Source organism: Vidua chalybeata, chromosome 6 (genome assembly GCF_026979565.1).
Source record: "Vidua chalybeata isolate OUT-0048 chromosome 6, bVidCha1 merged haplotype, whole genome shotgun sequence".
In the NCBI taxonomy this organism is placed as follows: domain Eukaryota; kingdom Metazoa; phylum Chordata; class Aves; order Passeriformes; family Viduidae; genus Vidua; species Vidua chalybeata.
Window position 1 is genome coordinate 8,822,072 of NC_071535.1, and position 21,846 is coordinate 8,843,917.

The 21,846-nt window shown below is 41.8% G+C and overlaps 1 protein-coding gene across 2 annotated transcripts; it reads right to left on the reverse strand.

Moving 5' to 3' along the window:
* Positions 1 to 1,273: 1,273 nt before the first annotated feature.
* Positions 1,274 to 20,050, reverse strand: C6H14orf180 (chromosome 6 C14orf180 homolog). Of its 2 annotated transcripts, none has more exons than XM_053945825.1 (4): positions 10,540 to 10,605; positions 7,815 to 7,941; positions 6,034 to 6,060; positions 1,274 to 3,186 (listed from the first exon to the last, which is right to left on the reverse strand). In XM_053945825.1, the coding sequence occupies exons 1-4, from the start codon at positions 10,591 to 10,593 to the stop codon at positions 2,987 to 2,989; spliced, it is 408 nt and encodes a 135-aa protein (XP_053801800.1). In that variant the 5' UTR covers positions 10,594 to 10,605; the 3' UTR covers positions 1,274 to 2,986. The 2 variants fall into 2 exon arrangements, 1 of the variants encoding a protein (XP_053801800.1); XR_008431494.1 differs by lacking the exons at positions 1,274 to 3,186; positions 6,034 to 6,060; positions 10,540 to 10,605 and adding exons at positions 11,891 to 11,998; positions 12,806 to 12,909; positions 19,882 to 20,050 and having other exon boundaries at positions 7,860 to 7,941.
* Positions 20,051 to 21,846: the final 1,796 nt, after the last annotated feature.

A 21,846-nucleotide genomic window follows, 5' to 3' on the forward strand; every position in this document is an offset into this window, starting at 1 on the left:
GGAATGCCTCCTACCCACTGTCTGCTTCAAAAACTGCACCACGGGTCCTGCCCTACATCACTCCCTCTTTCTGACCTTTATATCTAAAACACAGCCATTTCCAAGCTTCATTGTACAATTGCCCAGAGCTGGTTGGCTGCGGCACTTCTGACTGCTGAAGCAATTCACCAAGTGGCCTCCAGTGTGAATTCAGGTGAGCATCTCCACTTTTTGCAATAAATTATGTACTCTCTCTCCTTTTTACCTCTCTTGGGAAATTCTCAGGAGTTGTACTGAAGGCAAATATTGCCCAGCATGGCCAGCAAGGGAATTATTACCCAACATAGATGATTTTATGTAACTTTAGAGATCCAAACTCATAAAGGTGTCACACCCAGGAGAAACACTGTTGAACAAGAATAAGGAGAAATCACATCCAGCTCATGGTGGTGAGGATAAAGTGTGATGGCTAAAGAATGAAGGGGCAGAGAGGGAGAAGTGGTTGTGTGTGTTTAAGCAGTATGGATGAATGGAAAAAGCACTTCAGTGTGAGAGGGAAATAAAAGAAGTAAGTCCACAGTTGTGCAGCAGAAAAGAAATGCAGGCCCAGGAGCTGGAATTTTTTCTCCTATTCCCAGTCATGTTATTGACCCACTTCATTCACTTCCACATGCAATGGCTTTCTTAGCTTCAGTTTCTTCATCTACAAGATGACACTGCTCTGCCAGAAATAGGTTTTAGCCTTCATTTATTTCAAACCTTCTGGCTTGGAGGCAATTTTGATTTGCCTTCCTGCTGCCTGCCAAGTATCTGACTGACCACAGTAAACAATTCTGACCCAGGAGACCTTGTAAAGCCATGGTGAGACCTCAAGAGTGGTCTCAAGATAATTGGAGTGCTGCCTTTTCCCATGCCCAAACAGTCCCAAACACAGCCAGCACAAAGGCCAAAAATAGCTGTTCCTCTGCTAAATATCCCTAACAGCCCAGATGTGATAGCAGTTCTCACTCACACCAATAAATTGTGCCCCAAGAAGAGGAATGTGGACATTTTCCTTTTATAGCAGGTTCAGTGTAAAGGTGGTCCTCTGTCCATCCCCTGGGAGCTGTGCAGGAAGCTGAGCACATGTCTGGTCTTCACACCACCTCCACATTTTCCCTCACAGTCCTAAGAGGAGTCAGCCCAGAGACCAAAAAGAAACACCACTGATTTGCCAAAGAGTCTCAACCTGGACATTAAAAATATCACAAACATTCAAAAAATGCAAACAGAAGTTGAAATTACCCCCTTGCCCCATGCAGGTACCAGTCTAAACCTTTTCCCGAGATTCACCAGCACACAGGTTTCAAACCTTTCTTCTTTATTACCTAAACAGCAGGGCTGAGATGGGAAGAAGGGAGGGAAGCAGTGGTGGGACTCACCCTCTGAGCTGGGGTGCCTGAGTGATCTGCACACAGACCCCTGAGCCAAACCCTGCTCCTGCTGCACCCTCTGCTTCCCCGGCCAGCTCGTGTCCAGTGCCTGCCTGTGGCTTTCACAGCTTAGGAGAGGCAGGAGGGGAGCCACTGAAGGCACTTCTTTCTGTCTTGGGCTGCAATTTTTCTGAGTTGTTCTCAATCAAGCTGCTGCCTCCTCTTCTCCTGAGAGAAGATTTCATGTTATGTTCCTATTTATCCTCTCCTGGTTAAAGTTCTTGAGCTGCTTGGGAGAAGGTTGCTGGGGCAGATGTATGGCCTTCTTTAAAAAAAATAGCTAGAAATAAAGCACCATTTTTTCTTTTTGATGGTTGCAATGACAGGGGAAATATAAACCAAGGTCTTGCAGACATCTCTTCATCTTCTCTGCAATGTTTTTTCCCCCTCTTTTTTTTCCCCTTTTCTATTACTTACAGGTTCTGATGTCAATCTTACCATACAAAATAGTCCCAAGCACACATCAGGTGCTAGCTGAGCAGATTCTAATATCTAAAAACCTGGTTGTGCTGGTTCTTTGGAGCTCATGAACTTGCAGTCATTTGTTCTCCTCTCAGAAACCCAGAGCATCGTTTCAGATGATCTCTGTTACAAGGATTCCTTTCAGAGAAATGCATAGTATGGTGGGATAATGATAAAGGAACTATGCATCCAACACCTTCATAAGCAGTCCATATTATCATGATATAAGGCCTGGAATACTCAGGCATAGCCTCTGTCTGAATACAAGCACTATCATAAATCCTGCATGTCAGCCCGTGGGGTTTATGGACTGAATCAAACCCAGATGATTAAACTACTGTTTTGATGATTAACCTGGGTTTCAATTATGCTATTTATTATGTTAGGCAAATAAACTATTTTCTGTTTAAATGAGTTTCCATGTTCTTTTCCACACTTGGGAGTCAAGTGAAGCATTAAGAACCAGCTTTTGCCCATGGATGAAAGAAATGTGTGAAAGGAAACAAAAGAGCCATTTGCTGGGATTTTACTAATAATCATTTCAGGTGTATAAATATAGCAGCTTGCCAAGCATTTGGCCACCAGAGCAGTGTCTGTGCAATAGCTCAGCTTTATTTTAGCCTTTGCAGAATAATTCTTAGGAGACTTGAGGAGAAAGATGGTTTGGTATCTAAAGCCTTGAGCCGAGATTCACAAGACTTTTCTTCCAAGTTTGTTGCTGCCTGCACAGATCAATGCATTTCCCTCTCTGCTTTTGCTCCTCATGTCAGCAGCTTATAAATTCTGGGTAATCAAATCTACATACTTGTTTGCTGTTTAGGGTGATGCAGCATGAGTTTGGTGGGACTTCAATGCGTTAGTATGAATGTTCATTGATGTGAAACAAAGGAAAACAACAAAGAAGGGAAAAGGAAAACAAGCGTTTGCTGGATGGTGCACAGCAGGGGTGATTTTCTTGCTCTTTGAGGTGGATGCTCAAAGGTTGCTCAAAGATGAGGTTCCTTGCATGTGGCTGCAGTAGGCTGGGAGCTTTGTACTGATGTTTCTTAGCAGTGTCAGGCTGGAGGCCACTGCTACTGCCTCAGAAACCAAGTCCAGCACCTCTGAGCAACGTGTCTTATATGAAGAAAGAAGATGACAAGTCGGGATTGAAATTCCTCCAGGACTGTGACATCTTGCTTCATGCTGGTGTAGTAGAGACTCACAGCAAGAATCAGCACTGCACAAAACAAGAGCCACAGGAACACAGGCAATCCAGATGATGTCCTGTCATCTGCTGAACAGTGATGAGAAGAAAAAAAAGAAAGCAGCATGATTTTAGTGCCATCTTAAATGCTTCCCAAATTTGATCCCCTGCTGATGCCTTTGTCCCAGTTTTCTGGCAGCAGCAGGGAACAGAGGGCTCTGATGGTGAGCACTTCTGTAGGGATCAGTTAAATGATAGTGAGTCACATCTCCTGATGGAAGGTGGTGAGTATAAAAGATATCATCTAATGGAGCATTGAAAGAGTTTAATTATATACAATAAGAACAGGATTAGCATAGCTAATGCATGATCTCAACTTCCCCTACAGCAATTATTTTTTATACCTTTACACTAAATGTTAAGTTGAATGCTAAGAGAATATGAAGCTACTTGGTCTAATTATTTAATGTTCACAAATGCTCCATAAAAGAGAGAAGCTGTAGATTTCTGTCCTTTTCCCTGGTAAGTCAGCTTGTTTGGGACTCCTGCTAATTATGGGAAGAACCCAAACATGGCTCCATTAACCAAGAGGCATGTTCAGAAAGCTCTGGCAGTTTGAACCACTCTCAGAGTGCTATGTGTGCTAATTACACCAGAACATCCTCTGCACTTGCTCTTCAGCAAGAGGATACTGTAAAGGTTTTTCTTGCCTTCAAAATATTTTTTAAACATGTTTAAAGTGCCGCAGGTCGGGCACAGCACACATGTGGAAATCAGAGGGCTGCATTCAGCTTGCTGACAGCTGTGTCCCAGTCCTTGCCTGTGTGTATCCATCCAGGGCCCTTGGGGATCCAGTTTGATTCAGATCTGGCTGCTCTGTCTGACTGCATGGCCATTGCACAGTCGGCACTATTTCACAAAGCACTTAGAGTATTACACATGCAGTATAAAGCCAAATTCATGCCTGAATAAAACCCATAGTGTGCAGCTATTTTCCTGCCATATGCACATAATCAATAAGAAGATAAAAATGTGGAGTGTATTATTATGGGTAAAGGGCCAACATTAGCTGTAACATATTTAAATTAGCTTCTACTCTGAGCCCTGGAATACACACCAGTCAATTAAACTGTCATACAGATGTACAGAGAGGAAGGTAAAAGTCATAAAACCAAGCCAGAAACACATAATAATGTATCAAAAAGTGTATGGGGAAAAGGTAAAATGTTAATAGGCAGTCATTTTATAGCTAACCAGAAACCAAATCAATGTCCCATAATAGATCTGAGTGAATTATTTGCAGCAAGTAATTTATTCATTTGAATTTAGCCCTTCTTTCTGTTTTCAAATTATCCATGTGCAGACTTCAGATTTTATAAATTTGTTTATTTGTCATTATTCTATGAAGGGTTGATATGAAGGTGTTTAGCCAGGGAACTGCTCACCACTTTCTGGTTTTGCAGAGATTTGTGAGTTGGGAGTTGGTGTTTCCCTTGTGAGATTTCCCACACCACAGGCTACAGCTCCTGACTGGGTGCCCCACCTGCCTTTTCCAACGTGGGGCTCGGCTGATGAGCACACATGGGAGTAGGGAAACCTTCCTGTGGAAGCTGAGCAGCTTTTCACATCAATCATTTCATATGAAGTGCTTGTAACCTGTTCCAACTTTTAAAAAGCTACTTTCCATGTGAAATTTCTGGGTGATCTCAAATGTAAAAATGGGCTTTCCTTATATCCTCTCAGTTATGAAATACGTTCTATCCATGAACAGAAAAAAATAATGCAGATGAGTAATTCCACCTGCAGAATTGTGGTGAGCTGTGCTCACAACAGCTTCAGCCCATTACTACATTTTGGTGTTGAAAATCAAATTTGCTTTTTTAGATTACAACTAGAAACTTAATGCTTAAATTTATTAGTTAAATTGCTTGTTGGAAGAGCACAGACCTGTGCCCAGTCTCACGACAACTCATCTGAGAAAAGCACTGGACCTGAATACAGGAGATTTTGTCTCAGTTCCTGCCTTGGGAACACATTTCCACCGTGCCCTGAAGAATAGTTGATCTTTGCTTTTCCACCGAGCCCTTTTCTGGCTGTAGTACCCTGTTTCTAGCCCAATAACAGCCCTAGATGATGGTTGCATTGTCATGAGCATACAGCCCCTCTTCCTGGACAAGAGCAATAGCTGAGGGCTATGGGGACATCTGCCTGAGAGGCTCTTTGGCCTCCCAAAACTACAGCTCTGTGTGTGTATATACACGTGTATAGTACCCCTCTCCCCTTCACTGCACTGCCTACAGCAGGGGCTGCATGTTGCCCAGGGTCTCTAGAAATGATCACCATCATCAGAATATCTAGATACACTCATTTTCTTGGGGGTCTGTGAGGCTGCCAGGCCTCAAACAAAAACAAAAACAAAAACAAAACCAAAACAAAACAAAAAAAACCAAAAAAAACCCAAACAAAAATAAACAAAACAAAACAAACAAAACAAAACAAAACAAAAACCTGATTATTTTTATTATTTCTACCCTGCTGTCAGCATGTAAATGAATTGCCTCTTCCCCTCATACAAAACTCAGCAGGGAGAGCTATTGTTTAGCTTGGGGTGCTTTCCTTGCATATCTTAGTGAGAAACCTCTACCTATTCTAATGCCATAAAATATATTCATTATATTTAAATTAAAAATAGCTTCAGGGATTTAATTCTTGTTTCCACTATTTGTCTTACTAGATGTCTTGTTTAAAATTGCGCCAGACCTCATCAGCACCTTGTGCTGCTTATGCTGAGAAGAAAAAGCAACAACCACTGACATCACAAACGGCTGTGTATATGGAGGGTATATTTGCACAGTGCATCCCACCAGCTGCAAAAGCAAACTCAGGTTAATGCTATCGATGGCTCACAGCTATAATGTGAAAAATTCTACTTACCCACTATGTAGTCACAGCAGGAAATTACTAGAAAACAAAATGAAAATGTTCTTACTTGCCTGGAAAGGTCTCTTGGCAGCGGGTGAACAAGAAAAGCCAGAACCAAGCAGTGTCTCTGAAATTGCCTGTCACCTTGGAGATGCTGGGCAACCTCTTACACCACTTTTGGCTCTGGATGAGGACCTACTCAATCCATGCAAACATGCAGATGCAGGTGAATTTCAGGAAAATGAGGAAAAATTATTGTGTGCCAGAATGCAGAGGCAGGATTGCTGCTGTTGCAGGGAGGTCAGGAAACAGCTCTGCTAAAACCCCTCCCTATTCCACATATTTCCTAGAAAGGAAAGGATTTAGACCAGCAGGCTGAAAGAATGAAAGTTAAGAAAGCACTGTCAGACTAACTTTCATTTCAACAATATCCTGGAAATGAGTCTGCTTGGCAGCCAGGGCCTAGACAAAATCCAGGATGAAAAATCCTGGATTGGAAATGGAAAAATTTCAGTGGTGCCAGAAACCTTCATTTTACCAGCCTTAATGTGAGTAATATTGTGTGGACAAACAGCAAATAACCTAAATCACAGACTGTTTGCAACACAGAATACTAATAATGGGTTGGAACATTCCTGATGTCTCCATGAAAAAGAGTCAGAGTCTTCTCCATGCTTGCAGCTCCCTGCATGAGTTCCAGCACGGCTTTGCTGAAGTCAGAGCCAGTGGGTGACCAGCCTGGTCCCCTGGGCTGGACTGACTGCAGGATTCCCAGTGCTGATGTGGGGTATGGACTCCAGCAGAGAGCTGAGGGAATTATTAATTCCCATCAGAATCCTGCTCTTGAGCAGTCAGATGAGCTTTGAGGAATTTAAGTCTGACTCACTGAGTCTTTCCAGGAGTTCAGTTTTGGTGGGAAAGCCCAGGCCATGTCAACAAGCTTATCAAGAAACAGCTTCCCCTTCATGCATCAGGAGGCATCCCAAACAATGTATTGCCAAACAAATGAGAGTTCTGTTTATAGACACAGCAGATGCCAAGCCTTATTTTCAGAAGCTGTAGCAGTCCAAACAGGTGGCTGACATAGAAATTTTACCATTCTGCCACCTGTGTTTTGACCAGCTGACATATCAAACACATATAATTTTAGTTCTCTACCAATAAATACAATTTTCTTGGTTGGATGGGTTTGGGAAAGTCAGAGGTAATACCAGTTATTATTTGGTGTGGCATACAGTCCATACAGAAGTGCAAACTGGATCCTTGTGCCAGACCTCTGCTGAAGGTCACTCCCAGTTGACCTACTTGCAATATTTTGGCTCATGAATAAAAAGACCAGAGGTTTTGTTAACTGTGTCAGTCCTTGGGTGCCTTTGTTGGCAGAAGTTATTACATCCTGGCTGCTAGGCTCAGACCTCTGCTGTTGTATTCTGTGGCATCTGAGTTACCCACAGTGACATAATTATGTTTAAATGTGGTCTGAGTGGAAACATTGCTCTGGGGAAGCCCTGGGGCCCAGCCAGGCCCATGGTGTACAATGACCCCTGTGGGGGCTGACTCAGGAGTCACTGTGACAGCAACTGAGGGTGAGGCAGGAGCCTGTCCATCCCAGGGCAGGTAGGCAAATGGACCAGATGCAGCTCTGCAGAGCACAGAGCAAAAATCATCCACCCTCTGCTCTGTACTGAGCTGAAAAATCACAAATTATCTGAGGGGGAAGCTGATGTGGGCAGACAGAGTGGATGTCAAAAGCTAGAAAGGTCATGCCAAAATTCCTGATAACTTGGGCATACCATGTTCAATGACTTCTTCTGGCTCACGAAATCGAACCCTTCTCTCTGCTCTCCGCTTTTCCCCCACAGCTTGGTCCACAGGTGGCCTTTTCCTCAGTATGGAAGGAGGATAGCTGCTGTCATCTGTCTAAAGAGTTGATCAAAACACAAAACACGTGAAGTTCAAACAGGGTGAAGTATCTGGGTGAACTTTTCATCTTTGGTGGATGTGTCCCTCGAAGGACATGACACGTAACACATCTGCTTGGACACAGCCAGACCACTGTAATATTTACAGCCAGACAAAAGGGATATTCCTACATTGCCACAGATCTGCAGTACTCTAAAGGTGCATTCTCAGGGAAAAGGATAGGTAGAGCAATGGACAGCAAAATGTTCAGAAAGGATTTCTCTAAATTGTAACAAATATTTGCTGAAGGTGGCTGCTCAACAGCCTTGGGCTGTTCTTGGAAGAACATAAATGTGATATGAAATATATGAACCGTATCATTTGGAGCACCTTTGAAATGTTCTGAGCTAAGCAGTTCCATTCAGAATGCAGCATTACCATTTCAAAAACTGGGACTGTGCAGCTGACTTGGGTTTGGACACTCCTGATGGGTACAAGAAGGTAATTGATTTGCATTTCAATATGACAATTATGCTGTTGCTCTGGTTTTTGCTTGGAAACCACATTTAGTCTTTGACAACAGAATCATAATGCTGTGGATTCTTTGAAATTACAAGAAACAGAGCTGCAATAACAGTAATAACTCACTGTTCTGCATAGGAATGCTCCCACTGCCCAAAGTAATCCAAAGAACCTTGATTCAGACACCCAGTGTCCCCTGGCAGCAGAGAGCAGATGGTAAATTTTCTGCTTTTCAAAGTGAAGGATAGAGATTCTTAACATTTTATTTTTAAGGCTGAAGTAATCTTCTCTAGCCCTTTCCATCTCTCTCCTCTGTTTCTCTACTAGATAAAGGTTATTATTTCTTCTGGATTTGTCTCTGCTCCCTTTTCCCCTCCTTGTTTGTTGTTCCCCCACTCAGTGATTGTGTGCTCCTTACTTCAATTCTTTTCCTTGCTTTAATCTTTCTACTCCTTAATTATCTACTTTTGTCCTTTTTTAGACCCAAATGCCATTGCCTTGACTTTTCTCATTGGATGCTTTCCCCATGCTCACCATTTCACACACCCACTCCTTGGACTGCAGAAACAGGATTAGATCCCATTGACTGCAATGTGGGGGTGTCAGACCCCAGAGTAAAGGGGATAAATAGGTTTTGTTACACATCACGTTCTGGATAACCCCAAAAGACATATTACATAGCCAGCAGGAACTGCTGTGGGGTGAGGAATGTCTTCAGCTTTGATCCCTTCTCCTGAGAGATTCATAAAACCAATCTCAGCACTGATAAGGATGCTTTCTCTGATCCTGGGGTCATATGACCTCTGTCTTCTGACTGGGGACAGTGTGTGTTAGAGCTCTGTGTTTTTCATTCAGCAGCTACAAAGCTGGAAGCCCCATTCAGGTTATGGAAAACCTGGATTTCACTTCTTTCTGAATCCAAAGAAATACAAAGCTACATCTTATATACACACTCTCATCATCAGGGTTAAGGTGCATACAGGGGAGCAGGGAATCTCAGTCTCTGCCACTGGAGCTGTCTTGTTTGGCCTTGAATAATTAAATATTCATTGAGCTAAAGAAAGAAAGAAAGAATGACTTTACAGCCTCGTGTTTGGGCGCTCCCTTGGGGGTGGCAGAAGTCTGCTCCTATCCTTGCTCCAATGAATACTTAATATGTAATACTTAAATATTCATTGGAGTGGTCACTGGGAACAGGGTCTCTCATCTACCAGGTGAATACCCCAATCCCTCTGCAACAGCCACACACACACTTACTCACATAATGAATATTTGATTATTCTGTGTAAAATGAAACAGGTTTAGGGAGACACAGCCTAGCTCAGGCTAGGGGTGGTTATAGCTATAAGGGCTTCTCCTGTGGCACAACCAAGGAAACTGAACCTTATCTTTGAAGAGATTTATAACTCCAAGTGTAGCTGTTGCCCATATGAGCTTTTCCAAGCACTTAGCTGTTTCCCTGTTATTTTAAAAGTTTTAAAGTTATTTTTAAAGTTTTCTATGCCTTCTGATTACATATTTCTACTAGAGTTTCTCACACACTGTCATATAAATAATAATTGTTTTACATTCATCTTTGTAAGAGGAAATAATTGATAGACTGTTAGTTTAACCAGTGTAGTTGGAGAAGTGGCAATTTCATCCTCCAATTCCCTGCCACTTTTGGAATTCTATATATTACAAGGTCAGAAATAAAGTTCCCTCCCTTTGCTTCCTTTTACTCTTTCTATCTTAGTGTGTGTGTGTGAGTTATTTCATGTCGTAGGGCGACACTTAGCAGCGACATCACATCAGAAGAGAAAAACATTAAACTGCCTGGTTGGATAACATCTAGCCAAGGAAGACCTTAAAAAGGAAGTGATTTCATGATATTCACTAGACTTTATTAACTTACAGAAATCAAAGCTCCACAGTGTCAGAATGAACAAAGCACTGTCCCCTCAGACAGAAATCTGGTGTTAACATACTGTGACAAGAGCTGGAAACCTACCAAGGTGATAGCTGTGAAATTGTATGACCCTAAAAACAACCCATTTGTAACAAGCTTCAGGCACTGGACACAGGAACTTCATCACCCATGAGAAGATTACTTACCTGCAGCTCTTTGGCACTAGGATCAGAAAGTGAGGCTGGACATATTTGGGACATGTACTCTGGATGCCAACATGAAGCCTCCCACATGAAGCTTTGGATGGAAAGCCTCTTGCCCAGAAAATGAGAAGGAGCAGGGAAAAGCGTCCGGAGACCCCTGAGCAGCGGGGACGGAGCCGGCAGCAGAGGACAAGGAGTGGAAAGAAGAGTTTGTGCCCTTCGTACCAGGCTGGCGTGGGAAGGATGAGATGTACTCGGGAGCCAAAAATAGCACCCAGTGATAATACTGGCTGTGCAGCTGGAAGCAGGGCTGTTCTGGCAGCAGAAGAGGGCCTGAATGGAGCAAGTCACAGATAAACACCTACGTATTTGTTCTGCATAAATGTGAAGTTGGGGGTGGTTTTTTTAACAGCAATTGCTGCATTTCTGTGATCATGTTGGTTTCCTTTCCGGAATCCATTCCCAGTCACAAAAATCTTGCAGGTGGGATTGCTTTTAATGCTTCTTCCATTCAAAATATGTGGGTAAAGTCATCAGCAAATTATATAAATATAGTGGGATGACAGATATCTCCCTCCAGAACAGTTATGGCCTCACTTTATATGTTTTACAAATTAAATCCATTATTATAGTAATAAAGTGGGATTTAAACATTTGACATTTCTACTCATATTATAATAAGATTATTGATAGAAAGAGAGGTGATTTAATGTTCAAGAGACTTTAACAGCCCCTTGTCAAATGCTGAAGGCTGGGCATCATCAAATATACAATTTCTAGTTAGAAATATACCTGCCATGATTGCTGAAATATACTGGTTTGTTGTCCCTGCAAGCACAAGCTTGTGCTTTTTTTTTATTTTTTTTTTCATTCTTTTCCTGGAGCAATTTATTTACAGTGCCATGTGTAATGTACATGGTTTGGTTTTATTGCAGGTGGTTGGATGGATATTTTCATGTCATGTTCAGGCTGGCCCTTGTTCTGCAGTGTAGAGAGGGTGGCAAGATGCTCATACAGGCACTGGGAACCAGAGGGCACAGCTGCTCTGTGGGCTTCACTACTTATTCACTTCCTTTCAGGGATATGGGGAATGGGTGAGTAGATGGAAAGGATTGGGATCCTCCCCCAGAGAAAACTGGGCCAGAGCAACAGAGGAGGCTTCTGTGGCTGATGTGGGGTCAGCAAACCCTTCAGGATTTGCTGCCCTCCTGCAGCTCAGCCTCTGCATGGGTGTACTGTCCTCAAGCCTGCCCTTAGAGACATCAGCATCCATGTGGAGAGGAATAGATTTTGCTGGTCTAGGGCTCTCCACTGAAGGCACCATACTTGAAAGCTCTCTGAAAAGTTTCCTTACCTTCTCTTTCCTATGCATTGGGGTGATGGAGGGTTTTTCCTCATGCTGAAACCAGCTCACAGCTGCAGGCCTTGTGAAATGCTTCCAAAATCCCCTCTCTGCTGTGTCCTGCAAGTGTTCCACAGAGGTTATTTCAGGAAATCTAGGGTGGCTTTTGGTGGGGAAAAGACAGTCTTTAAAATTTTGTTCATAGTAGATCCTAGACAGAAAGGTGACAAAACCTGTCAAACCATGGTCCCTGGCTTCTCTGGCTCCTCCTTCCTCCTGTTGTGATAATCACTTACTATTAATTCACGTAAAAGGAATTTACCTGCCTGCTTTGGCCAGCAAAATTGATGAAGGTGGGATTAGGGAACTCAGACTCTAGTCCTTATCTAGCTTTGACTTTGTCCATGCAAACTGTCTCATTTATTTTTATTAGTGTCACCCAGCAAGGCACATAAGAAGGTCTTGTGGAGCTTCTTATTTCTGCAGAGTGGGGCAATGCACTTTTAGATCTGAATGAAAAACCTTGTTCATGTCTTTTTCACTGAACCTGGCTTTGTTCAAAGGAAGATTTTACAGTTTTCTAAGTATTTGGTCAAAGATATTTTGGTAATTAAAAAACAAAAGCAAAAACAAAAACAACCCCCCCCCCAAAAAAAAAAACAAACCACAAAAAACCAAACCAAAACAAAACAAAAAAACAACCAAAAACCACCAATGCAGAAGTTGATGGGATTTGTTGTATTCAAGAAATGGACATATGGAGACAACAGTTATAATTTTTCATGCCAGCTTATAAATGTTTTCATGAAAGATTGCTATCTAAATGCCAGGGATGATAATTTCATAGTGGCATTCTCACTTTTATCTCAAGATGTGCTAATTATATTGATAGTAATGGCTGTAAATGCTTGAATAATTAGTAGTTACCTGGGCACTCAAGTTTCAGTGGATAAAGATGTTGTCAGGAGTTCAAATCTCATGACAGGGACAGTTCCATTCGTACTAAGTGCTTTTGATTGTAGTTTAACAGCCTAAAATTGGATATATGTTAGGAATAAAACACAGCCCAATGCTTAAAGTAAAAGAATCCAGGAAAATAACTTCTCTAGCCTCTGAAATCACTGGTAATAAATAAGAGTGGAATGATTTCTACATTAGAAGCTGTAAGAATTTCCTTTAATATTGCCCTTCCTTTTAAAGTAATTTTTCATCTAAGCTTTGATCTAATTTCATGCAAAGTATGTCAGAAACAAAGCTGGACAAATAATTCATAAATGAATTATTTAGCTTATGAGTGTCACCTCTATTTCTTTCAGCTAATTGTTCACAAATAGATAGTGACTTTTGTCAATGCATTCATTATTCAGATTTATTCAGTGGATAATTGCTGGGAGTAATTTTTTGTCTGTAGATTGCTTGGAAACATTTTGCTGTGAACATTTGATAGTAAAAATCAATCCAGGCTTTCAATAAAAGGCAAACTAAAATTATCTATAACTACTGATGTAGCCCTTAAACATGAACAATATAATGCAGTCTTAAAGAGCAACACCAACATTTTTATCAATTGCTCCACTACTTTCCATGCTACATAGGAGAGAAAGCAAAAACATTTCAACTCTCTGTGTAGCACTGACATTGAATGGTGCACATTGTATATGCAAATAAGTTTTTACAAGAAAAGGGTTGCTTAAGTGTTTGCTCAGCAGAAAAACAAAACATGCCTAAACAAAACATGATTGACTTCCCAGAGAATAAATATGAACAGTCCACACAAAGGAATTAACTGCACAGCCAGTATTTTTTCTGCAATACCTCAGTGGAAGATGTCTAGGAAATAAACATAACATGATAAAACAATTTTACACTCAGAGGATAGCTGTGTAACCATATGAACTCTTTTCCCATTTCCTTTTGTGGGAATAAATATTTTAGACAAGCAAAGTACTTTGTAAATGATGCCTTTGTGGGGATTCATCAGGCCTGGTTCAATTATTCTGAAACCTAGCAATTTTCTCATATCATTGAATCTGCTTTTATTGCAAATAGGGTCATAGAAATAGTCACTCATTGCAATAATGGACTTCGTTTATCTTAACTATTAACACTTCCAGTAGGTTTACACACACACACACGTCTATATTCAATATTTATGGATATGCACAGTGCATATATATTAATAATGAAGTAACTTTATCTCCAACAATCTGAAAACAAAATCACGTAATACCATACAGTGTGGGGTGCAGTGGTAACTGGAAGCAGCAGATCAGGATAACAGAACAGAAAAGGAATAAATAAATTAGAGGGGAGTCTTCCATATCTTCCTCAACTTCCAGAGTGTCAATTGAGCCTTTGTTCAGTATTCCACCTTTCGCGGTTCTGTGTACTCTTGATTAATAATTTAGAGATGCACCTTTTGGAAGCAGGGTAAGTTTTGTGTTTGCCAAGAGTGATTTTCCACTAGTCAGGGAGTACATCAGGAAATAAAACAGCAAATTGCCCCACAGAGTATAACTGGCTGTTGCCTTCTTCCTTTTTCTGCCTCTGGAGAAACAGATTTACTGCTGGAAGTTATGGGACACCCATGAGATGTCATACAGCACCATTTCTTCTCCTCAAACTTGCAGTAAAGAAAGCACTGTGTAAATCCCAGCCTCAAGACAAAAATTAGCTCTTTGGATTGCATGTTTCCATTCCACATCCAGAAAGATCATGATTAATCTGTTGTCCAGTGGTCAATCTAAAATGTGGCTTTTTTGTGAAGTTGGTGAAAAAAAAAAAAAAAGAAAGAGCAACAGCAAAGCATAATGGAAACATAGCACCAAATGGGAAGATGATCTGGTACCACTTGGTGTGTAGCCAGCCAGGATGAAAGCAATCAGTTTTACTTCCTGTATACCTGTTAGTTCCTGTGATGGCCAGAGAGCTGTGTATCCAGTGTGTTTTCCCCCAAGGAAGTGCAGTTGTGATCAGTGCAAAGTGCAGCATCAACAGTCCCTGTGGTGCTCCATGAAGGACCCACAGGACTACTCTCCCAGTGGGATCTCTTTGCCCTTCAGTTATTACTACTCTGTGCTGGGAGTTTTCATGGTCACACAGATCTCTAAGTACCCCTTTGGTGCAGGTGGGCAGACCTGGGCCATTCACCCAGGACCTGTGGGCCTGGATTGCTAACCTTTGTAAGAATTGGATTGGGGTGGTGGTACTGCATGTGGGCATCAGATCCATCACAACAGAGCTCACTTCTGAAGGCAGAGTCATGGCCCTATTTGCAGGTACAGTATGTCAGAATTGTTTTGGTTGGAAAAGATCTTTAAGGTCAGTGAGTCCAACTGTTAACCCAGCAGTGCCAAGGCCACCACTAAACCATGTCCCAGGTGCCACATCTGAATGTCTTTAAATACCTCCAGGGACAGTGACCTAATGGCTTCCCTGGGCAGTCTGTTCCAGTGCTTGACAACCCTTTTGGTGAAGAGATTTTTCCTTATATCCAATCTAAACCTCCCCTGGTGCAATCTGAGGCCTTTTCCTCTTATTCTATTTCTTGTTAACTGGGAGAAGAGGCCAACACCCTGAATCTACAGTCTTTTTCCAGGTAGTTGTAGGAAGTGAGACGGTTTCCCCTGAGCCTAATTTTCTCCAGTCAAAACTGGAGCTGCTTCCTCAGCTGCTTCTCATAAGTCTTGTGCTCCAGACCCTTCCTCAGCTCCATTGCCCTCCTCTGGACCTGTTCCAGCACCTCAATATCTTTCTTGTAGTGAGTGGCCTAAAAGTGAAAACAGGATTCAAGGTGCAGCCTCACCAGTGCTGAATACAGGGGGACCATGTAGCAAGTCCTTCAAAGTGGTAATCATGTTCCTGGAGCTGTGGCACCAGTTTAAAATCCACATCGTGCACAGGCTTTTCCTGGTTTTGAACTGGGCTTTTTCCTAAGGCAATGATAGAAGCACTGAGCAGAAGTGTTGCAGGGTTTTGCATTATGGTGAGAACATCCTTGCTGCAGGGCAGAGCAAGCTCTGCTCTATTTGGACTGACTGGAAGAGATTTAACTCTGTTGAGGAATTTGGTCTCAGTTTATTCCTGGCATGAGTTCATTGACTTATAAAAGTCTCCATTTCTTAAAATTGCCTCTCTTATTCATGTGTCTTTCCAGGTAGATGTTACAAATAACCACAGGGGACTTGTGATGATATATAGTAAACACAGAGAGAATTTCTGGCCGCTGAAATGAACTTTCTAAATAATTACAGAATGATTCCACATCCATTTCATAATTAGACTCCTGAGATTGCAGCCAAGCTATTATTTGTGATTCAACATGCATTTTTATTTTAGAAATGTCCCACAGCCATTAGGTTTATTCCACCTGAGATTTTCTAATTTGTTCTGATCATCCTGTCACTGGGGCCTAAAATGTAAAACATGTATTGATCGAATAAGAGTTACCAAGGAACCAAATTCTAATTTCTGCTGTTGGCTCACTGATTCTAAATCAGTCAGTCTTGTTGATGTGGGAGATGGACAGGGCTGAGCGAGTGAGGTCATTCTGAGTCAGCTTTTGTTACACACTCCTTGTATTTTAGGAACAAAAACTAGTGGAGCTGTAACTTCTGCCCAAAGCATTTGGGCTGCTGTTGATGGCAGGGCTGCCATCAGCCATGACATGAATTAGGAGAAGCCCACTGCCAGCAGGAGGACATCTGAGCTGGCATAAAAGAGAAAAGGCATGCAAAGAAAACCCTTTAGAAATAGGGAAAGTGGAATTATCTTCAGGAGTTCTGTTTTAGCAGTAATCACCCCGTGCTTGATGTTGTGTTCGCTGGGGCTTCCTGCCCACATTCCTTGGTGAGCTTTGACCTGAGGAGAAATCCACCTAGGATGACTGCAGGATACAGCCTCAAAAGGGGATTAGTGGTCTTGTCTTAATCTCAGGTTATGAAAAATCTCCAATTGACTTCTGTGAGCCACTGTCTCTCCCCTAAAAAGGATTTTAGAAAGCTGGCAGCCATTAATGCCAAACTGGCCCTCAGAGGGGCAACAAGCAGGGCAGGGCTGACAGCAATGGGAAGGGAAGGAGCCAAAGGAATCACAAAGCACCAAGACACAGACAACTACATAATGTGATTTGAGGGCACTGATGAAAATGCACTTGAGCTCCATTTGTAGTGTCACCTTGGAAGAGGATTAGATTAGATTAATGACATGAAACAAGGACATCAAAAATGGAGAAAAGAGCAGATTGAAGTGTAAAAAAAGCCCAAATGAGTAAAAAAACCCCATGAATTGGAAAGCATTTGGATGATGATATTGGATGATAAAGATTATAAAAATAAAGTGGCAAATCCCTCTGTCATCGGCAGCTGCTTTACATTTATGTTAAGTCTATTAATGATGATATTTGTTTTTCTAATTAGTATGTAAGTCTCTCTCCTCCACCTCTCCAAACCCTGGAGACTGGTGATTTCAGAGGAAAACAAATAGGTTTAACAAAAAGTAATTGGTACAATTTTCAAAACTGGCCGAGAGCTTCTGGAGCTTATATTCAATTTCATCTCAGTTTAAGCTGAGGCAAAGAAAATAAGCAAGGGAAAATTCAGGCAGAACATCAAAGTACACTTGTTGGTATCAGGCTATACAGATAAGTCAGGTTGAAAGCAGTTATGTTTTGCAGAGGCAAGCTGAATATTTAAGTTGTGCTTTCATCCCAAACCAGAGCATCCTTTGGCATTCCTGCAAGAGATTGTAAGATCCTGCTCACACCAAGACAATTTGTGTCTTACAATGGGGTAGCTGAGAGCAGGATTTGCTTTGAGAGTAGAGTGGGAAAACAGGGTCTGGCTTTGACCCCTGGTACGTTTGAATCAGAACCTTCAAGTGCAATGCCCCTAACATGCAGCTTCTTATTAGCTGCCTTCTACCAGCTCAGCTGTCTCTCCTTCTGCCCCATTCTCTCCTTCATTCTTATCAGAAATTTGGTCCAGGACCAGGAAACCTCTTGGCTTAAATTAATATGTTGGTCAGAATCACCTCTGCCTCAACAAATGCATTTTTTTTTCTCATGTGGAGCGTTTTCATCAGTATATTTTTCATCTCAAATGTATGAGCCTTTCAATCAGTCTCCTCAATAAAACAATTACTTTGCCTTTTCTTTTAAAGGCAGAGAAATGCAAAGTCAAGGAATGAAGCTTCATGGGAGGGCTGTGGAGATGCTGAAATAATAGTGTCTGAAGGGAGAAGCGTGGAAGCTGAGCTCTTGGTCTCTTATGTGATTCTGACTACATGGTTGTTCCCTGACAAAGACTTTTGGGTACACTGAGGTGGTGCAGTGTCTTGCATTCTGTCTTTCATGCATTATACCCACTCGAGCAAGTGTTTCTGGGAGAAGTTTTGAGGCTGGAGTGTTCCTATAGTTAGCATTTCTTCCTATGTCTGGAAATCTGGGAAAATATTAGATTCTTTTGGAGCATACAGGGCCAAAAGGCTCTTTGCAACTCTAAAGTGAAGATGATGGAAAAGTGACACCACCACTTCTCCTTCCCAGAAGTTCTCTCCTGCCTTTGTGACAGGGCAGGACATCTACTCTGTAGATCTGAAACATATTTTCCTGACACTCCTGCTTTTGGCAAGGTCTGTTACTTGCTGTGTGGATAATGCCAGAACTGGGAAATAGTGTGAGCTTCTTCAATGGTACATCTGACAGTCCAAATCAAAAGGTTATTAGCAAGGGATGCTCCAGGAGCCACCGCTCTGTCATGTCTTTCAGGAGGATCCACTGTGAGCCAGCATCAGTGTCAGAGATTTAGACTAAGTGCCAGGCTAATCAAAGCTGGAGGGTTTGCTCTATTCTGTTCTCTCCATTGTCATTTCAGAAAGGACACCTTCAGCTCCTTTGCCTTTACCAAACACAAATCAAATAGCTGGAAGGCAGTAAAATGACACTCCTTCCTTTTTCTTTCTTTTTTTTCTATTTTTTTTTCCCTGGGAATATGCAACATAAATAAAAAATACATAGGAGGAAAAAGGGAATTTGGAGAATTTAGAGCAGGTGGCATTGGTAGCTGTCACCTTTACTTGTCAGTTCAGAGTTTGATTTTGGGGCAGCATGTGGTGGAAGTGGGCTGGCACTGGGGAGGAGAAGTTAGTGCTCCATGTATCAAACACTTCACAGAACTTCAAGCTATCTGCTTATCTCTTTTACAAAGCCAAGGCTGAAGATGTCTTGGGGATGATTTCTCTTAAATCTTGGCACTACTCCAGCTCATGCAGTGGTAGTTCTGGCCTTTCTATCTGAAATCTTTATTTGTTCTCCAAAAATAAAGTAGCTGCTCCAGGATGAAGATATAGAACTTTGTAAATTCAGATACTTGTCAAAATCTTTTATTGCAAAACATACTCATCTGAATCATGATCCATTCATTCTAGGTACTTTATCTGTGTGAAACAGTTTAATTCCCGGGTTTTGGTATGTCATTAGGAAGGGAACATGGAACTTTCCTGATCCACACCATGTTAAGCAGATCAGACCTCCTTTCTGGAGGTAAAATGGGTTGTTTGGAATTTGAAATGTTGATAATCTTCTTTTCAACATTCATGAAAAAATGAGCTCTAGGGAAACAGATTACCATATTGCTTTTATACTGATTCAATTCTAAAAAGTCTGATGAGTTATTTTGTTGCAGCTCCAAATAAGGGTTACTATTGCTCATAAATGTGCTCAATTTCATCAGCCTTGTTTAAGACCAGAGCTGTACAAGAGCTGCAGACGCTGGCAAAGAGACTGTTCCTACCCTGCAGTCTGTATAAACTGAAGGAGCAATGCCACTTTACGCCAGCACAAAGGTCTGGCCCACAGTTTTCAGAGAGGCTGAATATAGAACAAAAGGGAAAAGAAGCCAAGAAGCTGCAGTGTTTTAACAGGAACAGGTTAAGCAGTTTAACAACAGAGGCTCTCTCCACACTGGTCTGTGCAGCTTAGAACACACAACTTCTTTTAAACATACCTGTTGGTCACGATGAAAAATGTAGGCAGCATCTCACACTGACATGTCTGGCTTGGGAGGCCTGCTCAGAAAAATCCCTCATCAGGGCAGCAGCTGTCTTCTTCCCCAGGGCAAATTCCTTTAAAGCTGTCAAAGATGCTGTAATCAGACTAGGTCATCAAAACCGGTCCTCCTGAGGACTGGAAATAAGATCCAGAGATGAGCATTCAGCTACATGGGCAAGGTCTAAAACACTAAAGTTTCCATTGAAATTAAATGAAGAGACTGTAATTGCTGTGAAAGAAAAGCGAAGCAATCATTGGGAGAGCCCGAAAGCTTTCAGAGCACCTCCTGAAACGATGCTTGCTGGAAAGCAGGGATCTGTGTCCTGAATAACAGAATCTGATACAGAGCACAGCTTTTACAGGGAAACCAACTTCGATAAATGCTGGAGCATTTGGCTCTGTGGCTCCCAGAGAGGCAAATTTTAATTGAGATTTCACCACACAGCTGAGTAGTTTCATTACCAGGTTAAATAAAAAAGGTTAATATAGTAATAAAAATGGATTCTTTGCATTCCTGATTTCAAAACACAGAGCTGTGGTCAATATGCTTAATAATTTCTAAATAAAATGAAACAAAGCACAAATAGGCATGGTGACCATGGAGAGGGGATTGCTGTGAGCTTGTACCCTCCCTTGCACTTTTGCCTGCATTAACAGTATTTCAGTTTCCATAAATAAGACAAAGCATATGAACTGAGTTCCTCTCTGTCCAATGTTTACTGCTGTTACTAGAGTTACATCTGGGACAAATTTGACTTGGATTTGACTAAACCCTATCTTGCATAAAATAAAAGGTATCAGTGTACTTGATTTTAGCTGTATTTACTATAAATTATTTACAGTGTCTCTGATTTTAAGTGATTGATCCCTGCCTGAGGAATAGTATCAGAGTAAACAGATCAAAACTTGTCCTTTATGCTTCTCCAGTGCTCTGGCATTACACCAGATACTGTCTGCCAGATCTTTCCTACTTTTTAAATTAAAAAAAAAAAAAAAAAAAAAAAAAAAAAAAAAACACCACTATACATGATGTGTATGTTCACATAACTACAGAAAAAAAGGGAAATAAACAAACTCTCTGCTAAGCAGGAATAGCTGGGGGAAATCACTGACTGAGTGCCTCTCCCATGGGGGAGCAGGCAGCGCCTTGGCTGCTGTGGTGGGCACGGGAGAGGGGATGGGGAGCTGCAGAAGCTGAAGTAATTTCTGATTGCTGTATTGGCCAAAGTGTCCAAGAATATGTTATGCCTCTGTACTGATTTTTCCATCTGTGTGAATGGAAAACAGAGGCACCAGGTTGCAAAGTGACTCACCCTCTCATAAACACAAGAGCAGAGCTGAGTGGTGGGGTCAGCTTACTGCTCATCCCACCTCCTACAATTCCCCTGCTACCAGGGGCAGGTGACTGCTCTGAGACACTTCAAGCAAAGGCTTCTGCAGGCTGTGCAGCTCACAACTATCCAGGGAAAGCACCCTAAGAATAATAAGATCATAAAACCTGTGGGAAATGCTGCTATAAATTCTGTAACACTGAAGCCCTGCAAAAGTTTTGCAGTGAGGCAGAGCAGAGTGTGGAGCAGGTAGCAAAGAGGAGTAGTGCAATAGATATAAAGCCATGTACTTGCCTGAGCACCCACCAAAGGCTCTGTGTGTGAGAGAGCAGCAGGGCTTCCTCAGCTGTTTATGCTGCTGAAGGATATTTAACTACCCAGTCAACTGGCTAGAGCTCAGCTGGAAACACACAGTGCCAAAAGCACAGGAGATGGAGCCAGTGCAATAAACACAGGGCTGCCTTGATTTTTTTTTTTTCCTGTCTAATTATATATCTATGTTCAGTGTTCCTGGGACTGAATTATAATCTTAAATTTGCTTTTCCTTCCTCAAAGGCTTTGTCCCTGAGTTAAGTGACCAAGAACAAAAC

Bases quoted from the DNA above. Each gene is read 5' to 3' on its own strand.
- C6H14orf180 (XM_053945825.1), bottom strand. From the start codon at position 10,593: ATGTCCCAAATATGTCCAGCCTCACTTTCTGATCCTAGTGCCAAAGAG. The intron at 7,942-10,539 runs GTAAGTAATCTT...TCAACTCTTTAG, and splicing joins CTAGTGCCAAAGAGCTGCAG to ACAGATGACAGCAGCTATCC. The intron at 6,061-7,814 runs GTATGCCCAAGT...TTTGTTTTCTAG, and splicing joins AGAAGAAGTCATTGAACATG to TAATTTCCTGCTGTGACTAC.